Source organism: Gasterosteus aculeatus, chromosome 13 (genome assembly GCF_964276395.1).
Source record: "Gasterosteus aculeatus chromosome 13, fGasAcu3.hap1.1, whole genome shotgun sequence".
NCBI lineage: Eukaryota > Metazoa > Chordata > Actinopteri > Perciformes > Gasterosteidae > Gasterosteus > Gasterosteus aculeatus.
In genome coordinates this window covers 13,167,507-13,192,402 of record NC_135701.1, presented here as the reverse complement: position 1 = coordinate 13,192,402, position 24,896 = coordinate 13,167,507, and the positions used below count along the sequence as shown (strand labels likewise).

The 24,896-nt window shown below is 44.3% G+C and overlaps 2 protein-coding genes and 2 long non-coding RNA genes across 7 annotated transcripts; 2 read left to right on the top strand and 2 right to left on the bottom strand.

Moving 5' to 3' along the window:
* Positions 1–1,721: 1,721 nt before the first annotated feature.
* On the bottom strand, positions 1,722–8,622 carry LOC144386408 (uncharacterized). The gene is made up of 3 exons (XR_013452126.1): positions 8,424–8,622; positions 5,117–5,209; positions 1,722–5,008 (listed from the first exon to the last, which is right to left on the bottom strand). It is a non-coding gene; the product is annotated as an uncharacterized LOC144386408 (long non-coding RNA).
* Positions 8,623–13,059: 4,437 nt separating this feature from the next.
* arrdc3a (arrestin domain containing 3a) lies at positions 13,060–20,342 on the bottom strand. Of its 2 annotated transcripts, none has more exons than XM_040194876.2 (8): positions 19,781–20,342; positions 17,847–17,928; positions 17,566–17,713; positions 17,319–17,421; positions 16,891–17,147; positions 16,208–16,364; positions 15,968–16,110; positions 13,060–15,864 (listed from the first exon to the last, which is right to left on the bottom strand). In XM_040194876.2, exons 1-8 carry the CDS (start codon positions 20,058–20,060, stop codon positions 15,796–15,798), a joined length of 1,239 nt encoding a protein of 412 aa, XP_040050810.1. In that variant the 5' UTR covers positions 20,061–20,342; the 3' UTR covers positions 13,060–15,795. The 2 variants fall into 2 exon arrangements, with proteins under 2 accessions (XP_040050810.1, XP_040050811.1); XM_040194877.2 differs by having other exon boundaries at positions 17,847–17,999; positions 19,781–20,333.
* LOC144386407 (uncharacterized) lies at positions 18,642–20,276 on the top strand. Its single transcript, XR_013452125.1, has 2 exons — positions 18,642–19,042; positions 19,156–20,276. It is a non-coding gene; the product is annotated as an uncharacterized LOC144386407 (long non-coding RNA).
* Positions 20,343–21,526: 1,184 nt separating the features above from the next.
* arsk (arylsulfatase family, member K) lies at positions 21,527–24,834 on the top strand. Of its 3 annotated transcripts, none has more exons than XM_040196613.2 (8): positions 21,527–21,828; positions 22,030–22,159; positions 22,234–22,393; positions 22,633–22,915; positions 23,027–23,198; positions 23,663–23,887; positions 24,018–24,233; positions 24,329–24,834. In XM_040196613.2, the coding sequence occupies exons 1-8, from the start codon at positions 21,721–21,723 to the stop codon at positions 24,601–24,603; spliced, it is 1,569 nt and encodes a 522-aa protein (XP_040052547.1). In that variant the 5' UTR covers positions 21,527–21,720; the 3' UTR covers positions 24,604–24,834. The 3 variants fall into 3 exon arrangements, with proteins under 3 accessions (XP_040052547.1, XP_040052548.1, XP_040052549.1); XM_040196614.2 differs by having other exon boundaries at positions 21,552–21,828; positions 23,663–23,734; XM_040196615.2 differs by having other exon boundaries at positions 21,603–21,828; positions 22,589–22,915.
* Positions 24,835–24,896: the final 62 nt, after the last annotated feature.

Sequence of the window (24,896 nt, the reverse complement as noted above, 5' to 3'; positions counted from 1 at the left end):
CCCACCCATGTTCGCTGTGGACGGTTGAGGTTGAGATGCTAACAGACGATGAGAAAGCTGCACATCAGGAGACACATGTGCTGCACTTGAGATAAAATAAAGAAATTGTTACATGAGGGAACCACCTGTATGTTGTGTCTTGAAATATCTCCCTTCCAATGGATAATTGTCAAATTCTCCCTCCTGCATTCAAATGAGGGCAAGACCGGAGAATGAAATAAAAAGTAAATGATACATTTAAAAACTGACTAAGTGGGAGAGATGAGATGGCTCGGAGTACAGAAATATTTCTTCCCGTTTCGGTTGACATCTTTGCCAATTTTTCATCCCTAAGGGAATAGCAGCCCGCCACCTACTGTGCGTCCACAAAGGATAATGGTGTTTCAGACATATAACATCACTATCCTTAAACAAATCATTTCACTTGCCCAAACACAACATGTGTGCATGTCACCTCGGTTTCCTGCATGGTTACATCACTTTTGAGGCCCATGTGAGTTTCTCCTCAGGGACTTAACGTAAAAACAAAGCTGTAATGAGCAAAGAAGCGCACGGTATTATTCACCAAGATAGCACTCATGGGTGTGTTTTCTCCGACAGCAAATGAGCCTGCAGTGGTGCAGCAAGAACGTCTTATAGGGATCCAGCATTATCAAGGGACCGGTTTTGATTTCAATCCTCCTCCCAAGAAAAGCTTTCAGACACAATAAGTAGTTTCCATGCATTACTGCAGCAAATTTCCGTTCTTAGCAAAAAGAGGGAAATGCAATCAAACAGCCTCAGCATACAGCTTAATGTCCCAACCCACCAGCCCCGGGTCCCAGAGACAGCAGACGGCAGGCGGACATGTTTACGTTGAAGTCCTTGGTCTCTTCTGGCTTCCGTCTATCAGTCTGCGCCTTGGAGGAACAACAGAGATAACACAGCAAACAACTAGGCAACAGCTGTTTCTCACACATTTGTCTGTGTGGATGCTCAGATGCTGACTCGGCACTTCTAGCTCTCGGTGAATGAGGCTGTCTGACAAAATAAGGAACCAGCAAACACCGGTTGAAGGAAAGAGCAGAGATTAAGAATCACGCTTTTCCCACTTCAGCCGGGACAGTGAAATCTCTCTCTCTTGAGAATGTTTTCGGGGGGGGGAGCCTGTGTTTGGAACACACCCCGAAGAGGATGTTACACCATCAAACACTTTTTTTTTTAATTTGACAAATCTACATTATATTGACTTATCACAATTTAGGATATCTATCTAAAAAAATCAAAATCAAAATATTGTGTATTGTTTTTTAACTGGAATTAAAACAAGTGATAATTTAAGCCTGAATTGAATTTTCAGAAACGGGAATTACAATTAATTCTAATTCAGCAACTGAATTTAAAGCTAGTTTATTAGTAGTAGTAGAAAGTAGTTTGAATCTCATGTATCAAAATATAATACAACAAATCCTAATTTAACTTACACTGGGAAAAATGATGTTGCAGATATTAGTCATGACCACTTACAACCCGATGAACACCCTTTCATTCTTAAATACATAATTATACGTATGCAAACAGAACACCTCAGACCACTCAGAGTGACTCAGATGCACAAACAAAGCCTGGAGGGAACAGCCTTAAATCAATACAGACAGACAGTGAGTCAGAAGTGTCTGTGCTGTCGAGAGGCGGCTAAAAGAAGAAGGCAAAGAAGTAACAAACAACCAAAAGGCTTCATGTTGGCTTTAACGTTCTTTTATTTCTGTTTTAACATTCTTTAAATACTCTACCACATAGAATTCTGTTGTTGCATACAGTTCCTACTCTTAAAGTGTTACTGATTGTTTTTAATCCTTTAATACAATAGAAGTATATTTTCACAGCCGGCTCAATTTGATCAACCAATAACCGTACGTCTGTTGGATAATCTTTTACTTGTTTACAGGTCATTTGAAGGGTATTGAGGCGGATTTTCAGGTTTTGCTCACTATAGAAATTCAAGAAAGATCTAATTACATTACATGTCATTTAGCGGACGCTTTTATCCAAAGCGACGTACAATAAGTGCATTCAACCATAGGGTACAAACTCAGGAGAACAAGAAACAAGAAAGTGCAATTTCCTCAAATAAGCCAATTTACAATTTGCTATAGATGAGTGTCGTTATAAGTACAATTTAAGTGCTACAATTTGTTAGTCTTTTAGTCGTGGTAGAGTCTGAAGAGGTGTGTTTTTAGTTTGCGGCGGAAGATGTGAAGGCTCTCTGCGGTCCTGGTGTGCAAGGACAGCAAAGAGTCGTGATCTGGTCGAGTGTTTTGCTCTCAGTGAGAGAGGAACGAGTAGTTTTGCAGATGCAGAGCGGAGAGTGCGGGTTGGGATGTAGGGTTTGACCATGTCCTGGATGTAAACAGGAACCGATCCATTCACAGCATGGTACGTGAGCACCAATGTTTTGAACTAAATGCGGGCGGCCACCGGTAGCCAGTGAAGAGAGCGGAGGAGTGGAGTAGTGTGGGAGAATTTCGGAAGGTTGAAGACCAGTCGAGCTGCTGCATTCTGAATGAGCTGCAGAGGTGGAATCGCGGTGGCGGGGAGACCAGCCAGGAGGGAGTTGCAGTAGTCCAGGCGGGAGATGACAAGAGCCTGAATCAGTACCTGCTCTGCCTTCTGAGTGAGAAGGGGGCGTATTCTCCTGATGTTGTAGAGAGTCTATCTACAGGATCGCGTTGTCGCAGTGATGTTGGGAGTCAGGGAGAGTTGGCTGTCGAGTGTGACGCCGAGGTTCCTAGCGGTCAAAGTGGGCGTTAGTACGGAGTTTCCAAAGTTGACTGTCAGGTCCTGGGTAATTGAGAGGTAGCACTGCTTTAGATGGAGGCAGATGTATGGTACATAACACACTTTACTGCATGCCTAACTAAAGTGAGCTATGCATGCATAACAGGCCTGACTGGACCTTGTGTAACAGTACATACTATGAGAGGATGCTGTAACTGCAAACCATCATGCGATGGATCAAGTACCAATAATTTACATTGATCCTAAGCATTTGGGATCTATCTCAGACATGTACTCCCGTTATATTGCCCATGTTTTCGGGGAGTCTGCTCCGTTTCTTATTTGAAGCTGCTGACATGCAGGCCAGATAGCGTGACCTTTGGACTCTTTCCGTCCACTCACTCTAAAGGTCAGGCACGTTATAAGAGAGCTGGAGGAGGCCCAGCCAGGAGGACCAGCTCTAACAGAGCAGCGAAGCATATTCACGCAAAATGTGCAGGTGTTTTGATTCAAGTTGACAGCAGGGTGAAGCGGCGCAGTCTTGGATGGCAAATTCAATTGGAATGGATAAAAGGGAAAGGAAAACCCACTAAGACAGACTCCTAGCCTGAAGCCTTTTCATCATTTTTCTGCCACATTACAGAAGACACTTTGTTGTGACTGCAAACTGTAGCCACCCTGCGAAATGTGATTCTGCAGAGTGAAAGGCAACGCCGTCCGCTGCGGCCTTGCCAGCATGGCTGGCCGAGGGTCACGAATGCCGGGCTGAGTGTACCCAAGGCGCGTGGAGATATATCATGTCTGCATATGACGCGCTGTCTTGTTCTCACTATGTTGTTTGGTTGGCAGTAAAACTCGGCCGCCCCCTCTGTGGTACGGGCTTGCTTGTGCTTATCTGATCTACTTTGGTGTCTGTCTATTTGTGTTTTTTTTAATGCGTGTGTGAGAACCAATAATTGTCTGAGCGCAGGGACGCATTAATGCACGTCAATATGTAAGTAACAACTTGTCACGCTCTGTCCCTTTCAGTGAATGCCTGTGCGTGAGTGTTGGTACGCCACAAATGCTTTTGTGCGCCTGAATGTTGACACTGGAGCTGAAGCCTGCCGGCTGCCACATGTATTATAACCCGGCAGCTTGAAATAGCCTTCACATTTCGACAGATAAGTTATTTTGCTGGAAGCACAGACCTCAGTTAGAACCACTAACCATCGGAGTCAGATTTGAAACCTATCGATAGCAACCTTTTCGTCCTGTCTGCATGTAAAAAGCTGCGTTGTGTTCTGCCACTGGGTTTTGTTTGCTCGTCAGCCACTCACTGCTGCACACTACCGTGCGTATGCATTGATGCAGATTACGAGCTGAGCCTTGATAAAGTATTTCAGAGTTGCCAGCTATCTGAGGCGAGGAGTAACATCTAGCTGATCCCACCCCCTCTCTCTCTCTCTCTCTCTCTCTCTCTCTCTCTCTCTCTCTCTCTTTCTCTCTCTATCTCTCTCAGTCGAGCAGGCAGAGACCAGTTTTTGCTTATCACCTACCGGGCGGACCGCTGTGACAACCCAATACATTGTGAGGGACAAGATGCCCTTCTGTCCCACTCTCACGGCTAATTAGTGTGGCCACCAAGTCACTGCCACGAGTGGCAACATCATCATCAGTATCATCCTCAAAATAATCAACGTGATCAGCCCTGTTCTAATGATCGTAGTAAATTCATACAAGTGAACGTAAAGCCGTTCTTTTAATTTAGCACATCGTTACCGGCCCCTGTAGTCACAGTGATGACTCGCTTTGCCACTAAAATGATCCAATGTTGTTAGCCTGCAGAGAAAAAGCACTTTCTGACCTCAGTCTTGTGGATAAATACAACAATCTAAGCACAATACCTGGAATATCTTGTTTGCCAATATAACTATAGCACTTTTAATTGCATCAAGGCGTTTGGCCTAACAGCTAGCGGGCCGCTGGAATTGGACAACAACAACAACAACGCAAAAGAGCAAGTAAGCAGGGAAAAGGTTGCTGAACCGAAGCGACACGCAGGGAAACCAATGGTGACATCTGTGCGGAGACGTGTGACCTTTCCAAACCAAAGGAAGTGACACATCTGAGGGAGCGGTACTTCACGTCATCTTGGTCCCTCTGAATGTGTTCACCAAAACACAGCTGGTTTGAGCCGCTGCGTCTTCTGCACCAACATAAGCAGCAACCCGGATAGAGGCAGAGTCAACCGGTCCAATCAAGTCCCCGGCTGCATGCAAGAACAAAGTCAGTTATTGTTGTGTGTCCGTGATGAAATGTCAGCTACACGGCAGACAGAGCAGGACCGGAGGGTTGGTGGTGGGGAAGACTGACCCACCCGACAATGGAGTTACTGTGATGAGGACGTCAGACATGAATTTCCGCCATCCTTGTGACTTTCCCTCGGCCACAAATGGGCTCATTCCAAGGTCTGCATCAAAGACACGAGAGCAGACAGTTTGGTTATTAGGTTAAAAAGCAGATAAACCTCATTTAATCTTAAACAAGTACTCCAGTACATCCCTTCCTCCCAAGGTATATCGCTTCCCTCGGTGTTGCACCGTTGATGGTACCGGGAAACGGTTATTCAATGTTAATGTGATCTTTTTATATGCTGCATGCTTCATAGGTCACATTATTTAGAGTCGCCCACCTGTTGCTACACATTGACAGGGGTTGAAAGCGCCGGCAGGCCACACACACCGAGTGTGGTCTTAGCAGCATTGCACCTAGCTGTGTGGAATTTTGGGTATTTTAGCCGACCACCATAATGTTTTTTGGGGGTAATTCACACTTCATTTGCGGCATAACAACATACAATGACAATCAGAACGAGAATCGGTTTTATATTTATATATAATTGAATACATTCCCTTTTCCATCACGATTTCATTCTGTTATAGATATCAAAGATTTAAGTTGCTCTTCGAGAACCGTTCAGCTTCCAACCTGAATTACAACTGAATACCACTTTGTAAATACAAACTCAGTGCAACAAAATAACTGAAATATCGGAAACCAGGGGACAAAATGCAACACGGTTAAACATGTTGAATCTCTGTTGCAGATCGCCAAGATATACGAAAGTGTCTGTAACAAAAATTTGGGTTATTAAATGCTAAGATGTTCATTAACAAGCCCGATCACATATCGCCGTCCCTCAGTTGGCGGTGAAACTGCGAGCAGGAGTTGCTCGCAGGAAGCAGTCGAAGCACACGATGAACAGAGAGTGAACTGGTCAGAAGACGAATGCACTAATATGTGTCACACATTCCTCTCCGTCTGATCAGCTCACAGTCATAATGGAAGCGGCCCTTTGCACTCGTTTGGAGGGAAAACAGCCCGGCTGCCAACATCTGACTCAGATAAAATGAGAAGGGCCTTCGGGTTTCTCTTTTTACATCGTGCATCCACTCCGAATGATTAGAGTAAGTCACAGAACCGGAGCGAGCCGGATCGGCCAGCATCTGTCCTTCAGCAACTCTGGTGTTTGAGTCATGGAGGGTAGATGGGTCCGGGTAACTGCCCATGCATCCATACAACTGTTTACCCACATGGGTATTTGTGTCTATTCTGCTGGATTGAGCTTCACAGACGTCAGCTCGGGAGGACGGCCGTGTTGTTTGGCCCAACGAGCGATAGGCTCAGAGAACTGCCCACCGGTCCGGACCAGATCAGACGGGTGGAAGCTTTTGGAACATGAGCTGAAGTCTGGGCATATGTGGCACACATTTGGCAGCGGGAAATGTCGCGATGGCTGTCAGCAATGAGCCACGCTGCACCGGAGATGATGATCAAATGTTGGATTGGTTGCGTTTTTTAGTTTTATATTGTGTTCCATTTAATGCTGACATTACTGTTTTAAAGATGTCATAGTGTGTCTTCTAAGAGGTCATTAAAGGTCATTAAACCACCCGTTATTAAATGGGTCATTATACAAGAGGAACTCAATACGATAAAATTATAGAGCAAAAATCATCAACACTGATCTCAGCTCACTACAATCGTATTGCCGCTGCTGCCGGGTCACTTTTAATGTCAGCTCATATATAGACTAATCAACAACAAGTGTTTCGGGCCTATTTTGAGCAAGGCCACAGAGATTTTATGAGTTCTCCTTGCAGTAAAGTGGGTTTATGTCTCAACCGTGCAGCAGCCATTCTGAAGGCTACACACAAGAAGTGTTTTTCGGCAGATTCTAACTTGGCTCTGTAGTTGATAAAGTGGAAGCTTTCCCAATGTTAGGTAATCCGCTGACAAAACCCCGCTCAGACTTGTACTTTTCCCTGTGAAGGTGTATTGTATAACTCGCCCCTATATTACTGTGTGTGAAAGGCCACCATGCTATTTCAGGAGTCAGTGGGCAATCACTTGGAGGTCTTCAAACAGAGGGATCTGGGTGAGAGGAGAAAAAACACGTGATATTTGAAAAGTACTGTGTGCTTAACCCCAGTGACAAAGAAATCGTTTGGTCTGCCTCCAAAGAGCAAAGCTTTGACCCACAAAATAGGTGACTGAATGTGACACGACTAAAAAGCACCGTCTTTGTCAAATTTTATCCCATCAGAGCAATATTTCCTAGAGAAAAATAAATGCACGAGGGCACCGAAAGAAAAGGGCCCCCGGAGGCAGCAAGGGTACGAGGGAGAAAAATATAAAAATGAAATAAATTGTGGGAAATGGTATTTAAGAAACAGTGGGACCCATTTGTGGTATATTCACTGCTGTGTAGATTGTAGAGGACAACGTATATTTTCTTCTGGAAAGAATGGGGGGGGGGGGGGTTCGAGGTTGGAGTGCCGTCGGAGGTGGTAAAGTGTTGGAATAGAGTTGGGCAGACGGGGGTGAAAGGACTTAGAGAGATCGGGGGAAGTGTTGAGAGATCCGACATGTGGAGACAAGGAGCGGTGAAATTAAAGTGAGGAGGGACTGGGAGGCGCGTTCATGCTGCCAACCAGACAGCCCGCCCTCTGAAGGCCCCCCTGCACCTGTTGTTTTTCAGGACAGAGATGCACAAAGAGGGCGGGGGTCTGAGCAGGAAGGACGGGTGTATTTGCTCCCTGTGACTCAGGAGAATCTGAGCAGGCATTGAAGCTAAGCAGGGACATGGCGAGGGGGCTGAAGGGGGAGGCGAGAGCTGTTCTGTGAGTCAGCCGTTGCTAAAAAAAGGAAACTGGGTGACTTCCAGCGGGGTAAAATAAGAGAAGTGGTGAAACGGCGCGACACAACGGCTTGATGGAAGGAGTTGCATAAAAGGCAAAGGCTTATATAATTACGCTTGACCTGGTGGCTGTAAAATAGATATGATATTCTTTACAGGCCATAAATAAAGCAGTTAACAAAATCACTTGATATCTCAAATTCATTCATTTATTCTACCTCTATGCATCTGTTTCTCAGATAGAACGTTCTTGGATGAAGACGTCGGCTCGATGCCAGGTTAAGACTGCAATTTATCTCGATATAATTAATTCACCACACAACAAAGTATCGACTGCTTTGCGGTTTGATATTGTGGCTTTTCAGAATCTGTTTTAAGGCCACGACAGAATTGCACCCACATACTTTTCTGGAGCTGAATCGTCTGTGACATAAGAGAGAGAGAGAGAGAGAGACAGAGTGTGTCACTGGTGAAAATATCTCACCTTCCTCCCCCGGAGCTCCCCGAATAGAGCACAGCACCCACCATTGAGTTGCACAGCTTGACTTTATGTGATGTGGTACAATATGAACATAGTGTTGCTCCTGTCAGGCTGTCTTGGTTTTTTCTCCTTGGGTCCAAATGTCATGCAGAGCCATCGGCCTTTCGCACATGATAATGATAGAAACGCCGCCTCATGTAGTGTTGCCATCCAGCAGCTGTTTCTCAAGAGGGACGCGTTCGGTGGGGTAATAACACAATGGCAATACACAAAATGCGTATGATAAATGCTGGAAGAAAAGAGAGAGAATGCAAAGAGGGCACCTGCCCAAATTAAATGTGTCAAAGCTGAACTCTGAAAAGATTTTACATTATTATAATCAAGCCTTAAAAAAGCATGTCCACGCTGTATTTCTCTATGGACAATTAAAATGAAGTATATATACGTAAGTCCTTTGAACCTGACCCCTTTCTTTAACCGCGTCTATTTTTTGCCATTCCAAAGGAGATGTGCAAACTGTGCAGGACTCTTCCCAACAGTGCCGGGGACAAGGTCTTGAACTTGTCGTTCTGCCTGAGAGCTGCAAACATGCCAAAGCAGTGCAGCGCTTGTGTGTGAAGGATGGTTGCCGATGGTATGCTGACCATGCTGGGACTGCTGGTATGGCAGGAATGGGAGTCCTGGCTTGGGAACACTGCCTCACTCTGCCTATCTGGTTCCCTGTCCATGCTAAATGTGGAGGGACCACGCAGCTCCACTAAGGATATTTAAAAGGATTTTCAATTGGCTCCGTCATCATAAATCTCGCTCCACTTATCAAGTGTGTCATTGTGCAACTAGCACCTGCCACAAACTCTCTTCCTTTGTCCAAAGAACATCTATAGTATTTTTGCTCAGAAAAAAAACGACACATGAGTGAGTTGAGGACAGAATCTGGTGAGTTGCGGCTGAGATTAGAAGAAGAATCTTACTCTGTCTCTCACGGAGCAGAATTTCGCCACCAGTGATCGTGTGATTTCCACCTCACACGGGACCGCTGCTCCTATAAACCAAGCTTAAAGTCAAGCAGTCTAAAGACTGACAACTGACAGATACTGTTTGTGTGTTTATCTGCAGCAGCTGCTGTTGACAAGCATGTTATCAGTATTCATTTTAAATGTTTTTGCATAGAATTAGCATTTTGACACTTGTAGAAAGAGATGATCCGGGGACGAAAGGTTTCCAACCTTGGCAATGTCCCCTGAAGTTAAGTTAAATTCAATTACAGCAGGTCTTGCTTTGTGTCACGTTAAGGTGTTTCAACTGTCCATTGTGGTGCATTCAGTGAAGCTAAACTATTTTTTAGTGGCAAGGTCAGAAAAGGGTTCAGCATTCAGTGACGAAAAAGCAGCAGCCTCTCTTGTCTGCCTCCTCACGCAGAAGTGTTTCAAACTGGAATGAGCTGGCTGCAGAAAAAGATCATTGCTTTTCCCCTTCTGCCTCCGCTCAATCTATCGGTGGCTCTATCTCTGTTTCTTTGTTCCTATAGAGAAAAACCGAGCAAGTCTGTCCCCAGGACAGACGGCACACTGTCTGCAGTGCTGTTGCTGTGTGTGTGTGTATGTGTGATTGTGTCTGCGTGCGTGAGAGAGAGAACGAGTTTTTATTAGAAATGCTTCGTAAAAAGCTCCAGTGATGGGTGTTATTTGATGTTCTTACCTACAGGAGGTAGTAACTGCAAGTCTGCATGAATGCATGAATCTTTTAAAGGTGATAGTGTGATCATTCTTTATTCTGTGAAGTCCCCTGTTTGTTTGTTATTTCTGATCTTTCCTCTGCAGAACTATATGAGTGAAGACTGGAAGGGTGTTGACACATGCATCTACACAAATAACAAACTATTCTGCATTAAAATTAAGATGTTAGTTTAAAGATTTATCGGACAAAATGGCATTAAATGAGCTGCTGGCTGGCAGCTAAAGGCGCAAACAGCACAAAATGACAGTTTCAAAAAAGCAAGGTGAAGCTGTCTGTGGAACACCCACAAGGGACAAACATATACATATATCTTTATAGCCAATTATTGTTTGTCTGTATGCTGGTTCATTAGAAAACATCAAATTCTTAGAGAAATATTGGCCTTCCTTGTTGTAATGAAATTAAAGCTAAATTCAGACAGGAAGGCTGTACTCTTGCATGCCTACGCCTACAGTTTATCTCTCATTCATCTAAAGCCGACTCCTCGTTTGCCTTTGGTCAGTGTTAGTGCTGTCAGGATATCAGCTGTATGGATCAGCCGTCTCTTTATACCATCTACCTTATGCATCACTCCTCCCCATCTCTGCCCGATCTTCATCAGATTCATCAACTCATCATTCTATCAGCGTCATTAGCCAACACCACCACCAGTGTCCGGACTCCACAGGGGGGGTTTATCGTCACGGCAGAAGCCCAAGTGCCAAAGACTGCATGAAGTCTTTATCGTCACTGTCAGGATCCCACCAGCTTCACTCACTCCTCCCACTCGTTTACAGTCCCCTGAATTCTACTCATCGTCACCTGCACCTCATCAGTTCACATCCCTTTATATTCGGCTCCTCTTCACACACTCAGTGTCTGGTCTCGTCTCTACAGGACACCACAAACTCCAAGCTACGTACCTGAATCCCTACCGGCTGATCCAAGGGACTCTCCTCCAGTCCGTAACCCGGAACTCGGACTACCCTCCTGTTAACGTTCCATCCTGATCATCTGCCTGCCTATTCCTCATATCTCCGTCTGCTTCCATTGAACTCACCTCACGGCTGTCTCCTGTCCCCCATTCGTGACAGTCACATGTCATCTGTTAATATTAAGAAACCAATATTTAAGAAACAAATCATGTTTGAAAGTGAGACATTAAAGCAGTCAAATTTACATAGTGTGTGTGTGTGTTAATTATATATAAAAAGCATCTCAGGTCAGTCAAATATTCAAGTCACCGGCTGCAAAGGTCAGACTGTATGACCTAGATGTAAGGTACAAAACCACTAAATCACTAACGTAACGTAAGAATTTTTTTATCAGACTTACAATATTTGAAATGACTTTTTAGTTTGATCTGGTTCAATAAAACAGTAGTTACGGTACATTTATTAAGCGGTATCCATGTGGATCCGCTCCTGCGTAACATTTTCAGACGTGTGGTACTACTGGTTGTTCCATTGTTTTGAGGAATGTGTGGGCTTGCATCGATGCTGCGCTTCCCGCCTCAGGGCAGACGTGTGTGTGTGTGTGTGAGTATTTCTATTATGTCACAGTGATGATACAGCACTGGCAAACAGGCGCACAGGGGCCTCAGTGCAGCCCCACCCCTCCAATCTATGGAGGACTTGCCTGGTCACCGTGAGCTGCTGAGAACCTCTGTATCAGAGAAGGCTTCTGGGTAGAGGGATTAGCTGGTGAGAAGAGACAGCTGAGGCCTGTGTGGTGTCAGCGCTTGTGCAATCAACACATGCACACATATATGAATGCTGCACCAATCTATGCTCTCCCTCAATAATCCCCAACTTCTTTTTCTGCAGGGGTCAGACACCCACAAAGGCCTGGGCCCACAATAGCCAGAGGGAGGCTGGAACAGGACGGGACAAAGGCACACTGAAGTGCTTGGTCAAAGCTGACAGGGCAGCTGAGTCATCACTGATGATGCTCAAATTGATCATTTGCAAAGATTGTCACTTTGTTTTTTTGAGTTTTGAGTAAATGTTAACAGGTTTTATTATTTTCTTCATGACAGTTACTTCGGGACCATGTGTAACAGAGGACATTTATATATGTTTTAAACATGTCAGTTTTCCTGTTGCAATGACATTCATTATTTTTCTTTCATGGAATTTAGTTTAGTAACTTTTTCTGCGAGACATCAGACTCATTTAGAATCAGAATCAGAAGCCATTCACCGCCACGCCGTGATGGAGACGGCTGAGCTCATTTGTTCAGACAGGTCTCTTGAATGAATTGATTGTAAATGGCGTAGACTTACTACAAAACTCAATTCACTACAAGTAAAATTGATCACCTGCTATGAATAGCATATTTGTGAAGGCAAACTTGTCCCAGAATGACAGTCGCTTAAAAATAGACCATGTTAAAAATGTACTTGTAACAAATCAAGCAACAACAATTTCCAATAGACTACGGGATTGGTTAAATGTTTCAAAATTTGAAGTGCTACTTCTACATGAAAGAAAACAAATAGCCATGCAGCGCAAAACAATACTTGTGCTTGAAGATTGAGATTATGTTTGAATGATACAATTTTAGAAAAAGGTCTGATGACGATACCTCCTCCATCGCTCCATCATTACTCTGCAGCAGAGCGGCATGCACGTCTTGTGCGTGCATCTTTCAGCAGTGATCAACAAATCATGTGTTTCGCCGTCACCCTCTATCAGGTTTCGTTGAGTTTCATAGAGAGGCGTGCGGTGTGACTCATCCATATTCATTGTGCAACAGCAGAACTATAATTCAACATTTCCTAATAAGCATCTGATTTATAGCAATTTATCTGAAACCGTCCTCACCCAGATTAAATAGATTCCAATCATTTGTCAATACATTTAAGTGTGTCCTGTACAATTGTTTAATTGTATTTTTTTGCAAAGACTCACATGACAGTTCATTGTAATTTTCAACGTAACGTTTATTCAAATCAAAGAGGAGAACTAGACAAAGTTAAGCCATTCAGAACATAGTATATTCATAGAATATCTATACATTGTGACAATTGAGACAAAAAATGCTAAAAACAAACATACAAATGGGAAATAAAGAAAATTCAGTGAGCAATATTGCACTTTGTTTCTAAAATGTTTCAGATACCATTTCCCAGGTTCTTTATCTCTGAACATTTCAGTTCCTGCCTTTATCAAGTCAGGGGTTTAGCTTAGTTTTGACACTGGACTACTCTGCGGCCCGAGCAAATGGACTATGGAATTGACCAACCTGAAACAAATATATAAGCTTATTCATTATTGTGTAGCTTGATTCAATATCCCTAAGATAAAAGTCCAAAGAACTGCAAACAACTACATCAGGATAGTAGAAGACGCCGCTAGTCGGAAGGGTGCTGATCAACAGCGGCCCCCACCTTGGGGGGGTGAGACTGGTCAGGGAGGTTGCATGTTAAACTAGGAAGCAAACTATATGAACGTTCAGAAAAACGTGAAAAAAAAGGAAGAAATAGTAACCCCTCATCAGCTTCAGGAAAATAGCACAATTGAGACAAGCTGTGCAGGATATTATTTCCTGAAAACCTTTTTTTTTTCCCTCTTCCCTTTTTGTCCTTTTGAATGAACACGGAAAGGTCGAAAACAAACTAAGGTGAACAAACATAAGAGAAAAAGAGTTATCATAGACACTGTGACTTATGATCAGGTCTTTTCTGTGTCAAGGCCACTGAGATAAGATCACTTTAATTTGCAGTTTGTCGATTTCTGTCAGATATTTAGTCGTCAGCTGGATCCCGATAAGAGCGCGCACACACACACACACAGACTCACAAACACAACACATACAAACTTGTGTCAGCTACGTTTTAAAAATGTAAACTTCTTTTAAAAAGTCACTAATCTTAAAAAAAAAGAAATCTAACAATTCATCCAGGTCCTATACAACACTGCTTTACTGGTTAGTACCAAACAATTACATCCCCAGACCTTTTCCATTCAACGCTTTTTGTTTCTTATCAAAAAAGTGCATCTATTCTTTTTTTTTTTTTTGTGACTATGTCAAACCTCTGTTACAGCTGGTCTTTAGTGTTGAATGAGTTAGAAAACCAATGTATTACTCGTGTCAACCTACCACTACTTGTTCTGAGCAGTCAAACAGAGGTTTAGCAACGTCCCCAGCTTTTAATTTGTCTGGGTTTGCTCCGTTAAAGCAGAAGTACTCCGCTTTCTCGTCTTTGAGTTTCATAGCAAGCGTCCTGGCTTCACTGGTCTGGTAAAATGCAACTGTTGGTTGGATGAACTGGGCAAGTGCAGCAGGACAAAAAGGGAATGTGATTAATCTCAGAAAGCTGCCTTGCTTCTCTGCAGTTCCATCTTGTTTTGGTAGTTAAAAACGAAAACTTTCATTACTTTTTAACAGTGCAATTAAAAAAATCCAAACATTTTTACCCCAACTGTTTGGCAAGTGAGACGACCACCTGAGACTGCGGTTTGGACAGTTTTGCAAGCCTGGCTTGCTCTGTGATCGGGAGTAGAGGGGCTGCAGGTAATTAGGGTGAGGCGAGTCCCTCCACAATGTACAACTCTCTTTGTTTCTCACACACACACACACACACACACACACACACACACACACACACACACACACACTTCTCCGTAGCTACAATGCAGGTCTGCAACCCTCCCAGTCCAAATCCAGAGCAACCTCAACACAATAAAGGCTAAAAGCTAGTCTATGATTGGAGCTAAATACAAAAAGAGAAAAAAAGATGTCAACTGTAAGGGGAGGATCAAAGCTGAGGAGGTAACATCTTAAAAGATGAAGATAGTGTGCTACGAAAGTCCAGTCTAGTTGTCTTAAGTCAGGAAATGTCATAAAGAGAATAAGAAAAAATCATAAACAAATTCAGTGCAGTGTTCTCGTCAATCTTTTTTTTTCTTCCCAAAAATCAAATCCTGTCGTCAGCGTTACACAAAGTTTAGCCTGCAGTCTCTTATTCGTAGTCTGGCGCGTCCTATTTTTTTCCCAACTAACATTAAACAGAGCAACACAGATCAAGTAAAGAATAAAGTGTGCAAAAAAAAAAAGAAAAAATGAGGCAGGAGGACCTACTCTTTGCTCTTTGTTGGCTGCAGAATGCTCGCATTCATGCAGACTGTGGTGGATCGAACGCTGAATCTATTACTCTTTTTGTTGAGTTTTCTTTAGGTTACTTTGCTGAAGTTCGGACAAGATCGGTCCTCCTTTGCGTGAGGAGCCATGTGCGTATGTGCCACGAGCACAGAAGAATCAGGAGTTAGAGAGAAGCTTGGCGGGCCGAGCCTTGCCGAGTCTTTGTTGTCATTGTCAACACTATCACCGGGGCTCTCGCTACCAGTTGGGTTTTTCATACAGACTGAAATGTGTTCATCTGTATACCTTCCACCCTCAGCAGGCTGACACAGGAAGGAAGCGATGGCCCAAACTGGTGGATCCGGTTTCTCTTGCTGAGGGAAGCAGGAACAAATTTGTCCAACCCAACGCAACTGTGGGTCTTTGTTGGTTGGTTGGACACTTTGTATTTCTCTTGATGTCAACAGCGTTGAGTGAACATTGTTGTTGGAGAAAAATAAACAAAGCTGAGCCTTGAAAGCAATTTTCTTTAGAGATCCCCCACGTCGGTGGGGGGGATTTTCAGGAAAACCCTTCAGCGTGATGGACAGGCGTCAAGCCTTTGCTCCTCTGTACGTCTGGCGTGATCTGGATTCGGGTCAATCTGGAGAGGAGACAAGAAAAAGGAGGTTAATTTATTGAAATCCGGAGCGAATTTAATTTGGGCCAGTAATAGAAATGCAAACAAAATGTCATCCGGTGCTCACCTCAGAGTACAGAGGAGGAGGCTGGAAGCGGAACTCATGAATGTAGGCGAAGAGAGGTCCGTCCAGCTCCTCGCGCGCCGCCGGGACGTCCCGACTGCTCTGCCTCTGCGCCTCTGTCGCGATTTCTGCATAGCTTGGAGGAGCTGCGGAGGGACGGGGAGCCACACGTTAGCATCGTCAATGAGTGCACCCAGAATTTGAGTTAACCGTGTGAATCATGAGCGCGAGGTTTGGACCTACCTTCAGGCCTCTCAGGCAGACCCATGCCCAGCCAGCTCATGCTGCACTGGCTGCTGACACTGGAGGTACGTGAGCCGAATGGGTGGAGAGGGATCGTCCCGATGACCAGCGGCAGGTTCAGGGAGAGGTTTATTGCCCCAGGTATGTCCACGTAAACCTGAGCGAATCACCACAGCGGGTTAGAATCTGCACGCCATTGTGAGGTACAATAAATGCGCTGCAATGAGCGGAGCAAAATGTGCTGGTCTGGGCTGAACGGGTTGTGCAGTTGTTCGACATTATGTGTGTCTATGAATTGAGGTCAGTTGTTTACGCAGGTAGAGGCGGCGTCTGGTGGCTGTCTGTTCGTGAGGCAAAGAGGTCATAAGCACCCGTCAGGGCAGGTGTTACCAAAGATAACCTGGGATAATGCTCTTAGCGGCATGTCGAGAGAACACCTGGTGCCATCCAAAGGGCCAGATTTGGCAATGGTGGCTGAGTCAGCCTGGTCCTTTTGTGTGGAGAGGTGTTTGCTTAGTGGAAATATTGATTCTGTACCGACGTTAGTGCGGAGAAATGGTGACATTAGGGTCAACCGAAAACTGCCATACAGAATCCCCTTTGTGTCTTTGCCAATGATCTCTGGATACAGAACACCATTTCAGAGTGTCAGAGTAGGCCAAATACAGGAAGACCGCACTCACCATGAGGGAGTACTCGACTCTGATAATGCTGCAGTCCAGGATGGAGGGTGAGACAGGTGGGATCTTCAGCATCTTGCCGCTCCAGGTCTCAGTTTTGCCCGAGGACAGAGACTCTCCCCGCAGGTTAGCCACCAGCTGCTTGACCTCCTTCATCTTCCCTTTGGCATAGAAGGTCTGGGTCTGGTAGATGGCCGCCTTCGGCACCACCATGCGGGATGAGCAGTTCTCAATCTCGGCAAAGATCTGGATCGACTCTCCTACAAGAGTCAGCGAGGATGGTGGGGAAGTTAGTTGATGTTTCTCTGCATTACCATCAAAAGGTAGTGATCTTTCCATCTGGCGTGTCATTACTAATAAATGCATTGATCTGGACAGTAAAATACTTCATCTACCATCAATGTGTTGGAGCAACAAACAAACAAACTCACCTGGGGTGTATCCCTTCCTTTCAATTTTGGCACTTAGGGAAATAGGACCTGAGGTGCAGAACCAACAGCAAAGCGTCTTGTCTTTTGTGCCGGCCTGTGGTGACTGGAGAAAAAAAAAAAAAAGAACAAAGATTCATTAGAACATTTCTAATGAGATTTCTCTGAAATATTGCCCTTGACTACTCTGTTCCGGGTCCCATACCCTGAGTACCATCACTTCACAAATTGAAATATTATGACAACTTACCAGCAATAATGGAGTGTTGATGTCAATGTGCTCAAAGACTGTAAATTCCTTCTTGGTCTTCATGGGCAAGAGCCACGGCCTGTGGAGTTCTGCCTTTACCCAATAGCGCACACTGCCATGTTTCCCTTCGAAAGAGGTAGCCAAAGGTCTACAGGAAGGAAGACAGGAGGAAAAGAAAAATCAAGCGGTTGTACGACCCGTCAAAAGCTCGGATAGGCTCCGGCTGAACGATGCCGATGTTACGGATTCATCTGGCTGGCGTGTAGTACGAAGACACTTACGTCTGTGGAAGCTCGAGGCTGAATGCATACTCGTGTCGCCCTGAATGGATAGTGGTGAGTCCTTCCTCAGAGTTGTCATCGTCTGAAAAACAAGGAGGACAATATTCCAAACCCTTGTATACCATACCTGGGCAAAATGCTCTACGAAGGCATCTGAAAGTCATACCAAAAACACAGGGTGGGGGAGACAAAAGAGAATAAGCGTATTTTACATGTCTGTCTGTAAGAAAGGGATGTATTGAGAGATGAGCAGCAGACTAATATTAAGTGCGCATTAAATTATTTGGTTGTTTTAAGAAACTGAGCGTGCAAGATAGCTCTTTGTTCAACCAAAAGCACTAAGTCGGAGGGATCCCATTGTGGCATGATGGAGATACTTATGCTGTTACTGGGGGAAACTGAGCTCTATGTGGCAAGAATTAAATCCTAATCGGTAGTTAAATCCATCGTGTCAACAAGGACCAAGCTTTTTCCTCCGTTCATCTCTAAACCCCTCCCCCCCCCCCAAAAAAACAAGAGAATATCTTAAGGGAGGAGAGGAAATTTTCACATCGTCGAAATGCTCATAAAAATCGTATAAACTTTATAGATTTATTTTTCAATCAAAACAAGAGCGTATTCTAAAGAGAGGCCCGGTGAGCTTTTTGCCAGCTCAGCACTCCCTCCCCCAGCAGCAGCAGCAGCAGGAGCCGTGTGGTAAACAAGTACGGAGCTGTCAGTCAAACCGCAGACTCCAGCAGGAGGAGACCGGCCTGAACCGGTGCGAGCAGCTTCCACACCGCCGCTCTGCGCTCATTACGTATTCACTGCGCGACGCAACCGCAGCCACTACGAGCGAGATTGTACGTAACACCGGCGGTTCATCCGCCCCGTCGCGAGAGGAACGTTTGGCGAAGAGCTAAATAACGCGTTTGGGTTCAAGTAGCAGCATTGTTTTGTTTGCATTAATATATAGACTTCATTTCTAAACCTCAGCTCTTCGGATAGTAACTTAAGCTATTAGCTGTGGGCAAAACCCTAAACCAGCTCATCGGCCACACCGCCGAGATGACCGTAAAACTAAAGGATTTATTGAAAGGTGATTAAACATCGACCGCTCTGCAAATATGTGTGGGGCACAAAAGCTCCTGACAATGGAGCAATGCATCGTCGTACTGCAGCTAAACACAAGCCTGCAGAGGAAATCCGTTTTCAATGTAAGAAAAAACGGAACCTTTCTGCTTTGTAGCTCCACCGCGGATTTGCAACATATTTCGAATGCAACAACAGGCACTGCTGTTGATTCTTTTTTTTCTCTTCTATCCTGCAGGTGTTTACTTAATTGAAAAGTTGCAGAATCTTCTGTCAGTCTCTGCAAGAAGGTGATGTCATTGCCACACACATGAGCACCTCAGCCAATAGCTCGCGGGCGAGGGCGGGTCGTGCGCGTAGCTCCGCCCCCCCCTGGTCCAGTTTTCTGAACAGGATTGAACCGCTTTGAACAATGGGTGGAAACTTAAGAAAAGCTACAAAGAAACGCCACATATGATGCGTTTCCACGATTAAAATGTCTTACAAAGCTAAAGGTACATCGGGGCAAATCGTTAGTCTACAGCTCTGTGTCTCGAAAAGCGTGATTTACCCTTGAAATACTGGGAAAAATGCAGATGCCCGAGATGCTGTCAATTCACTGACACCTTGACACAAACAAGTACCGATGGAGATCTATGGAGCCAGTATCACTTTAGTCCATTGCACGAATACCATCACATCGAATCCTTCTCGCTGTGAAATCCAAACCCATACTAAAACCGTATTTTACCGCTTTATTATCCCCGATGGGGACTTTCCTGGTCACAGCATCCTCCAGTTAACTTGGTCCTCAATCAGCACAAAAGAGCATCGGACAGTTTCTCTAAAACTTCTGCGATGCGAAAATAAAACCACACTCTTACCTCTCTCGTGCCCGATCAAGATGTCTTTGTGATTTAGATATTCCACTTCTTCCGTATAGTTTTGGGTGTAGGCAGTGTTGGATCCAGCGTTTCTCGATTCAGTCCAACGAACTTTCGCAAATCCCTTCGCGTGGATTTTGAGCGACTTGACGCGGATTTCTCCGGTGACTTCGATGGTCACCCTCCCTGAGACGCAGTCCCCGCTGGAGAAGACGGGGACATTGCTGTCATTGAGACAGTCGTAGCTCACCGTGAAGCTCTTTACCTTTCCTAGCACCATGGTGGAAAAGAAAAAAAAAAAGTCTATGAAAAAAATAATTTCATAAGAAAAAAAATGCAGTATTTAGACACTGATCAGTATCTCTGCCCTGCAAAAAGCAGGAGGCACGACGAGTGCTTTCTGTGCGAGCAGTTCATTGAGATGTGTGATGGCTGAATAACAGCAAGGGATGCTGTTATCGTCCGCCTCTCAGCTAGATGGTCTCCAGTCAAAGACAAGGAAACCCCCGTAGCTCAGCTCACTTTAAGCGACGGGCTGTGTGAAAAACAACCCGGTGCGCATGCGCGGGGCTCCCGCTGCCCCCTCCTTCCGCCTTCCGGAGCGAGGCAGAGAAGTGGGGCTTCGAGCCAAATGATAAGTTTGGTTCAAACAGCTCAACGACTGCATTGAGATACCGCAAGAGCTTTAAGAGGGTGGGATTGCACGGGTCATTTCTTGTATCAGAAATAAACGTTTACATCATTCAAACAGTTTCATTCCTCAATTCTTCTCTTCATTATATGTGATTGTATGATAACCGTTCAGACATGGCAAATCACCCCTGAGTGTGTTATTGGCATCTTCCAGCCTTTGTTCTAGGAATGTACAAATCCATACATTAATCTGTCATATAATCCACACATATGGCCTCATTTCAAATATATACAGGCACATTAGTATTTACATCGCTTTGCAATCAACAGAAAACAACTGCTGACAAGTGAACGACTCCTGCAGCTTAGACCTCGTAGAGTTGCTAGATAATCTGTTTTGGGGATTTAAGGGGGGAGCAGGCTTCTAGAAAAGCTTCCTCTTTATTCACCTAGCATATCTTGTTTTTGTGCTAAGACTAAGATGGTCCATGCACATATGAGGGGGGTTGGGATTTCTCATTGTGTTGAACTCACAGTTGACAGAAAAACAACTATGAGGCCCAAAACGCCATCTAGTGGACCACCAAGGCTTCTAAAAATGAGCCGCGGCATCACCTGTTGCACAGCAAAAAAACTTAACGTGCATTGCTTTCACAAAACACGTAATTTCAATGCTAATGCATTTTGGTTATTTACAAGGCAACACATATATTTCAGTAATAGAATTTTCTTTGCAGAATTCATCCATAATGGGGACTTGTTTGTGTATGGAGCTCCTAATTTCCAAGATACGTATCAAGCACCAATGCATGATTCAAATGGATCGCGATTAATACAAGAAATTGAAAACCAAATCATATTCTATCCCAACAAAAAATGGCCTGACGCATACTCATAGGAATTTATATTGTAGTATTCATGTTTTTATTCATTTAACCGTATATTAAGGAGTTCACAGACACAGGAAACCTCTTTGTGATAAATAATGCACCAATAGTACCCGTAGTTGAAATGGTGGTCATGACATAGCCAACTCAACAACATTTTGCAGCATGTATGTATTATTAAAAGATAAATACTGCCCTCTCGAGTACTCAGTTCATCACTACATGTGAACCGTTTTCCGTTTTACTCAAACGAAACAACTCTTATTTTGAAAGCTAAACCCGGATGTTTACGTAAATCCTCCGAGATTCGCGAGTTACTGTCATAAACAGTCAAGTTGCCTCTGACATTTATTGCTCGCTCCAGAAATCTCGGTTTATACGACAGCAAATCACTAAATCGCAAGGGGGTGGACCGCTGACATGAAAATACAGATATGTGCTTTGATATTCCTTTGTCAAACTTATGCTGAAAGTTTGTACCGAAATGGAACCAAACCCAACATCATGATGGTCATGAGTGATGCATTTGTGAGTCTAAATTAAGTTACAGTGCTTTACAGAAGTAGTAGCTCACTTTTAGTCTTGCCTGAAGCAATATGCAAGAACAGACGTGTAGCTCTAGAAGATTAAGACCCATACAGAGATGTTTATCCTTTAAAATGTCAACCGTTTTCAGACAGTGTACCTGTGTGGCTTTGAGCCTAATTGTTAGTTTTCCTCTTTTTGCAGGATGGCCGATTGACCTTTGATCCTGGCAGCAAAGTAGTTCAGCTGCCATATGTAAACTACCTCAGGGAGCTTGGATCCACGTTCCTCAGTGCTTACACCAACTCCCCCATCTGCTGCCCCTCAAGAGCAGGTACACGGAATATATTGTAATACTTATTAACATGTAGAATAATACATGTCTGCTGTTTACTATTTGCATTACAGCAATGTGGAGCGGTCAGTTTGTTCACCTTACTCAGTCGTGGAACAACTACAAGTGCCTTGATGCTAATGCAACAACATGGATGGATTTGCTGGAGGCGAATGGATACCTGACCAAGTCTATGGGCAAGCTGGACTACACCTCAGGGAGTCACTCTGTCAGGTAGGCCGCCACTGTCACCGCATCTCATCCCTATTCAAATCAAACTCAGATCCATATTATAACTCATACACTCAGAGTGTGTATGACTAACATTACGCGTGAAGCTATTCTTTAGATCAACGTGAATCAACTCTTTGGGTACTTGTCCTCTCCTGTTTCTTTCCACTTCCGCTTCCCATTTCTTTTGTGCCGCAGCGTGCTTCTTGTTTTTTCTTTGTATTTTTCTGCAACTCCTGCAGTAATCGAGTGGAGGCCTGGACACGAGATGTTCAGTTCCTCCTGCGCCAAGAGGGCCGGCCTGTTACGCAACTTGTCGGGAACATGTCAACTGTGCGGATCATGAGAAAAGACTGGGAAAACACAGACAAGGCTACACAGTGGATCCACCAGAGAGCTGCATCCCCGCACCAGCCCTTCGCACTTTATCTTGGCCTCAATTTACCTCACCCCTATGAAACCGAGTCCCTGGGGCCCAACGCGGGAGGATCCACCTTCCTCACCTCCCCATACTGGCTGACGAAGGCATGCTGCTCCTTTTCCTACGTGAATATTTTCTCTCCATTTTTAGAGAATCCTGTTGTATGTCTTCATATAAATCATCAACAAGTTGTTGTTTTTATTTCACACACACAGGTGTCTACTGAGCTCATCTCTGTGCCTAAATGGCTGCCTACCTCTGCCATGCACCCTGTCGACTACTACTCCACCTCCACCAAAAACTGCAGTGGCGACTTTACTGAGGAGGAAATCAAAAGGATAAGGGGCTACTATTACGCCATGTGCGCTGAAGCCGATGCCATGCTGGGTTAGTTTACAGAAGTAAATCACGAGGGGAAGGACCCTCCCGGCAGGAGGTTGGAACTCAAAGCTAAACTCAAGTTCAAACAGTGATAACTAACAAAGCCGCACCAAACCAGCAAGGGGCCGTTTTTATCTCAGTTTCAAGGAATCAAACAAAACGTAGGGGAAAAAAGTACAGTTGCAGAGACTTTTTGTCACCGTGTTTGCAGCACAACCATCATGTACAATCATACCACTCAGGCTATCAAACAGGCGCATTGCAAAACTAGTTGGCTACTTCACTTGAATTATTCTTAGTGAACATTCCCTGAATTAAAAAAAAAGGCATAAAGGAACGGTAAGTACATTAGTATATGGAGATTAAAATGTCCTTTCTAGAGTACGTCTTTACCACCAGTTGCGCTTGAATAAAGGCTTTGAATCAAGTAAAAATATTGCAGCACCTCCGTGGTTATTCTGTCTCACCAGGCCAAGTGGTTTCAGCTCTGAGAGAGACCGGCCTACTTGACAACACCGTTGTGATCTTCACGGCTGACCACGGTGAGCTTGCCATGGAGCACCGACAGTTCTACAAGATGTCAATGTTTGAGGGCAGCTCCCATGTTCCCCTGCTGGTCACGGGGCCCGGGCTGATGTCCGGCCTGCAGGTCAACGAGCTTGTGTCCTTGGTTGATCTCTATCCCACCGTGCTGGGTAAGGAAGTAGACAGAAACATCAGATCAAAATGTAAAGGTTTGACTTGTTATAGTCGTTTGCATGGTGTCTGTCAAAGCAATATAATAAAAGCACTAGTACATTTAGATTGTTATGTAATGTTTTGCAGACATTGCTGGTATATCAGTAAAAGGCATTCTCAGTGGCCACACGCTCATTCCGCTGCTGTCCAAGGCCCGCACTTTCTCCAGGAAGCGACGTCCAGACTGGGTTCTCAGTGAATATCATGGTTGTAATGTCAATGCCTCCACATACATGCTGAGAAGTGGCCGGTGGAAATATATCGCCTATGCAGATGGACTGAGTGTCCCCCCGCAGCTTTTTGGTGAGTTCCTGACTTCAGAAACAAACACATCAATTTCTCAAGCCTCCCGTGCTTTTAAGAATAATGGTTGATTTTTTGGTATTTTCTGTTTGCAGACATAACACGGGACAAGGAAGAACTTCATAACGTAGCTCTCATACGTCCAGATGTGGAGGCACAGCTGGACAAGCTATTGCGTAGTATTGTAGACTATCCAAAAGTCTCTGCTGCTGTCCATCTCTACAATAAAAAATCATTTGGTGCCTGGCAATATAGTTTGGGGAGAAACTACAGCCAAGTCATTGGTAACCTCAGGTGGCATGTAGATTGGCAAAAAGATGCATTAGCCAATGAGAGAGCTATTGACAACTGGCTCGCTGACTCTTTGTGATATTGTTGTTTTTTTGTGATGAATGTTGTTTTTTGTTAATGAGCTGGACTCAACCTTTTTTGGACGAGGTGAGGGACATTTATGGATGGCTCTATGGCTGTTAATGATATTTTTGCTCTATTAACTATTTTACACATGTCCGACTGATCGTAAAATATAAACATGACATGACATTTTTTTTATTATTTAAATTGTTAAAAATGTACCCGAATAAAATCATATTTAGCTCAATTTTGTGTAGTTCTGTTGTTTTTGCTTATATCTGCCTACTCTCAAGCGGACCAAAGTGCAAG

Excerpts from the sequence above, each read along its gene's own strand:
- arsk (XM_040196613.2), top strand. The coding sequence starts at position 21,721 with ATGAAAATACAGATATGTGCTTTGATATTCCTTTGTCAAACTTATGCT. Across the intron at positions 22,160-22,233 it reads CTGCTGCCCCTCAAGAGCAG|CAATGTGGAGCGGTCAGTTT; the intron begins GTACACGGAATA and ends TTTGCATTACAG. Across the intron at positions 23,888-24,017 it reads TCTCTATCCCACCGTGCTGG|ACATTGCTGGTATATCAGTA; the intron begins GTAAGGAAGTAG and ends AATGTTTTGCAG.
- arrdc3a (XM_040194876.2), bottom strand. The coding sequence starts at position 20,060 with ATGGTGCTAGGAAAGGTAAAGAGCTTCACGGTGAGCTACGACTGTCTC. Across the intron at positions 16,111-16,207 it reads TCTGCCTGAGAGGCCTGAAG|CTCCTCCAAGCTATGCAGAA; the intron begins GTAGGTCCAAAC and ends GTCCCTCCGCAG. Across the intron at positions 15,865-15,967 it reads CTCCTCCTCTGTACTCTGAG|ATTGACCCGAATCCAGATCA; the intron begins GTGAGCACCGGA and ends TCTCCTCTCCAG.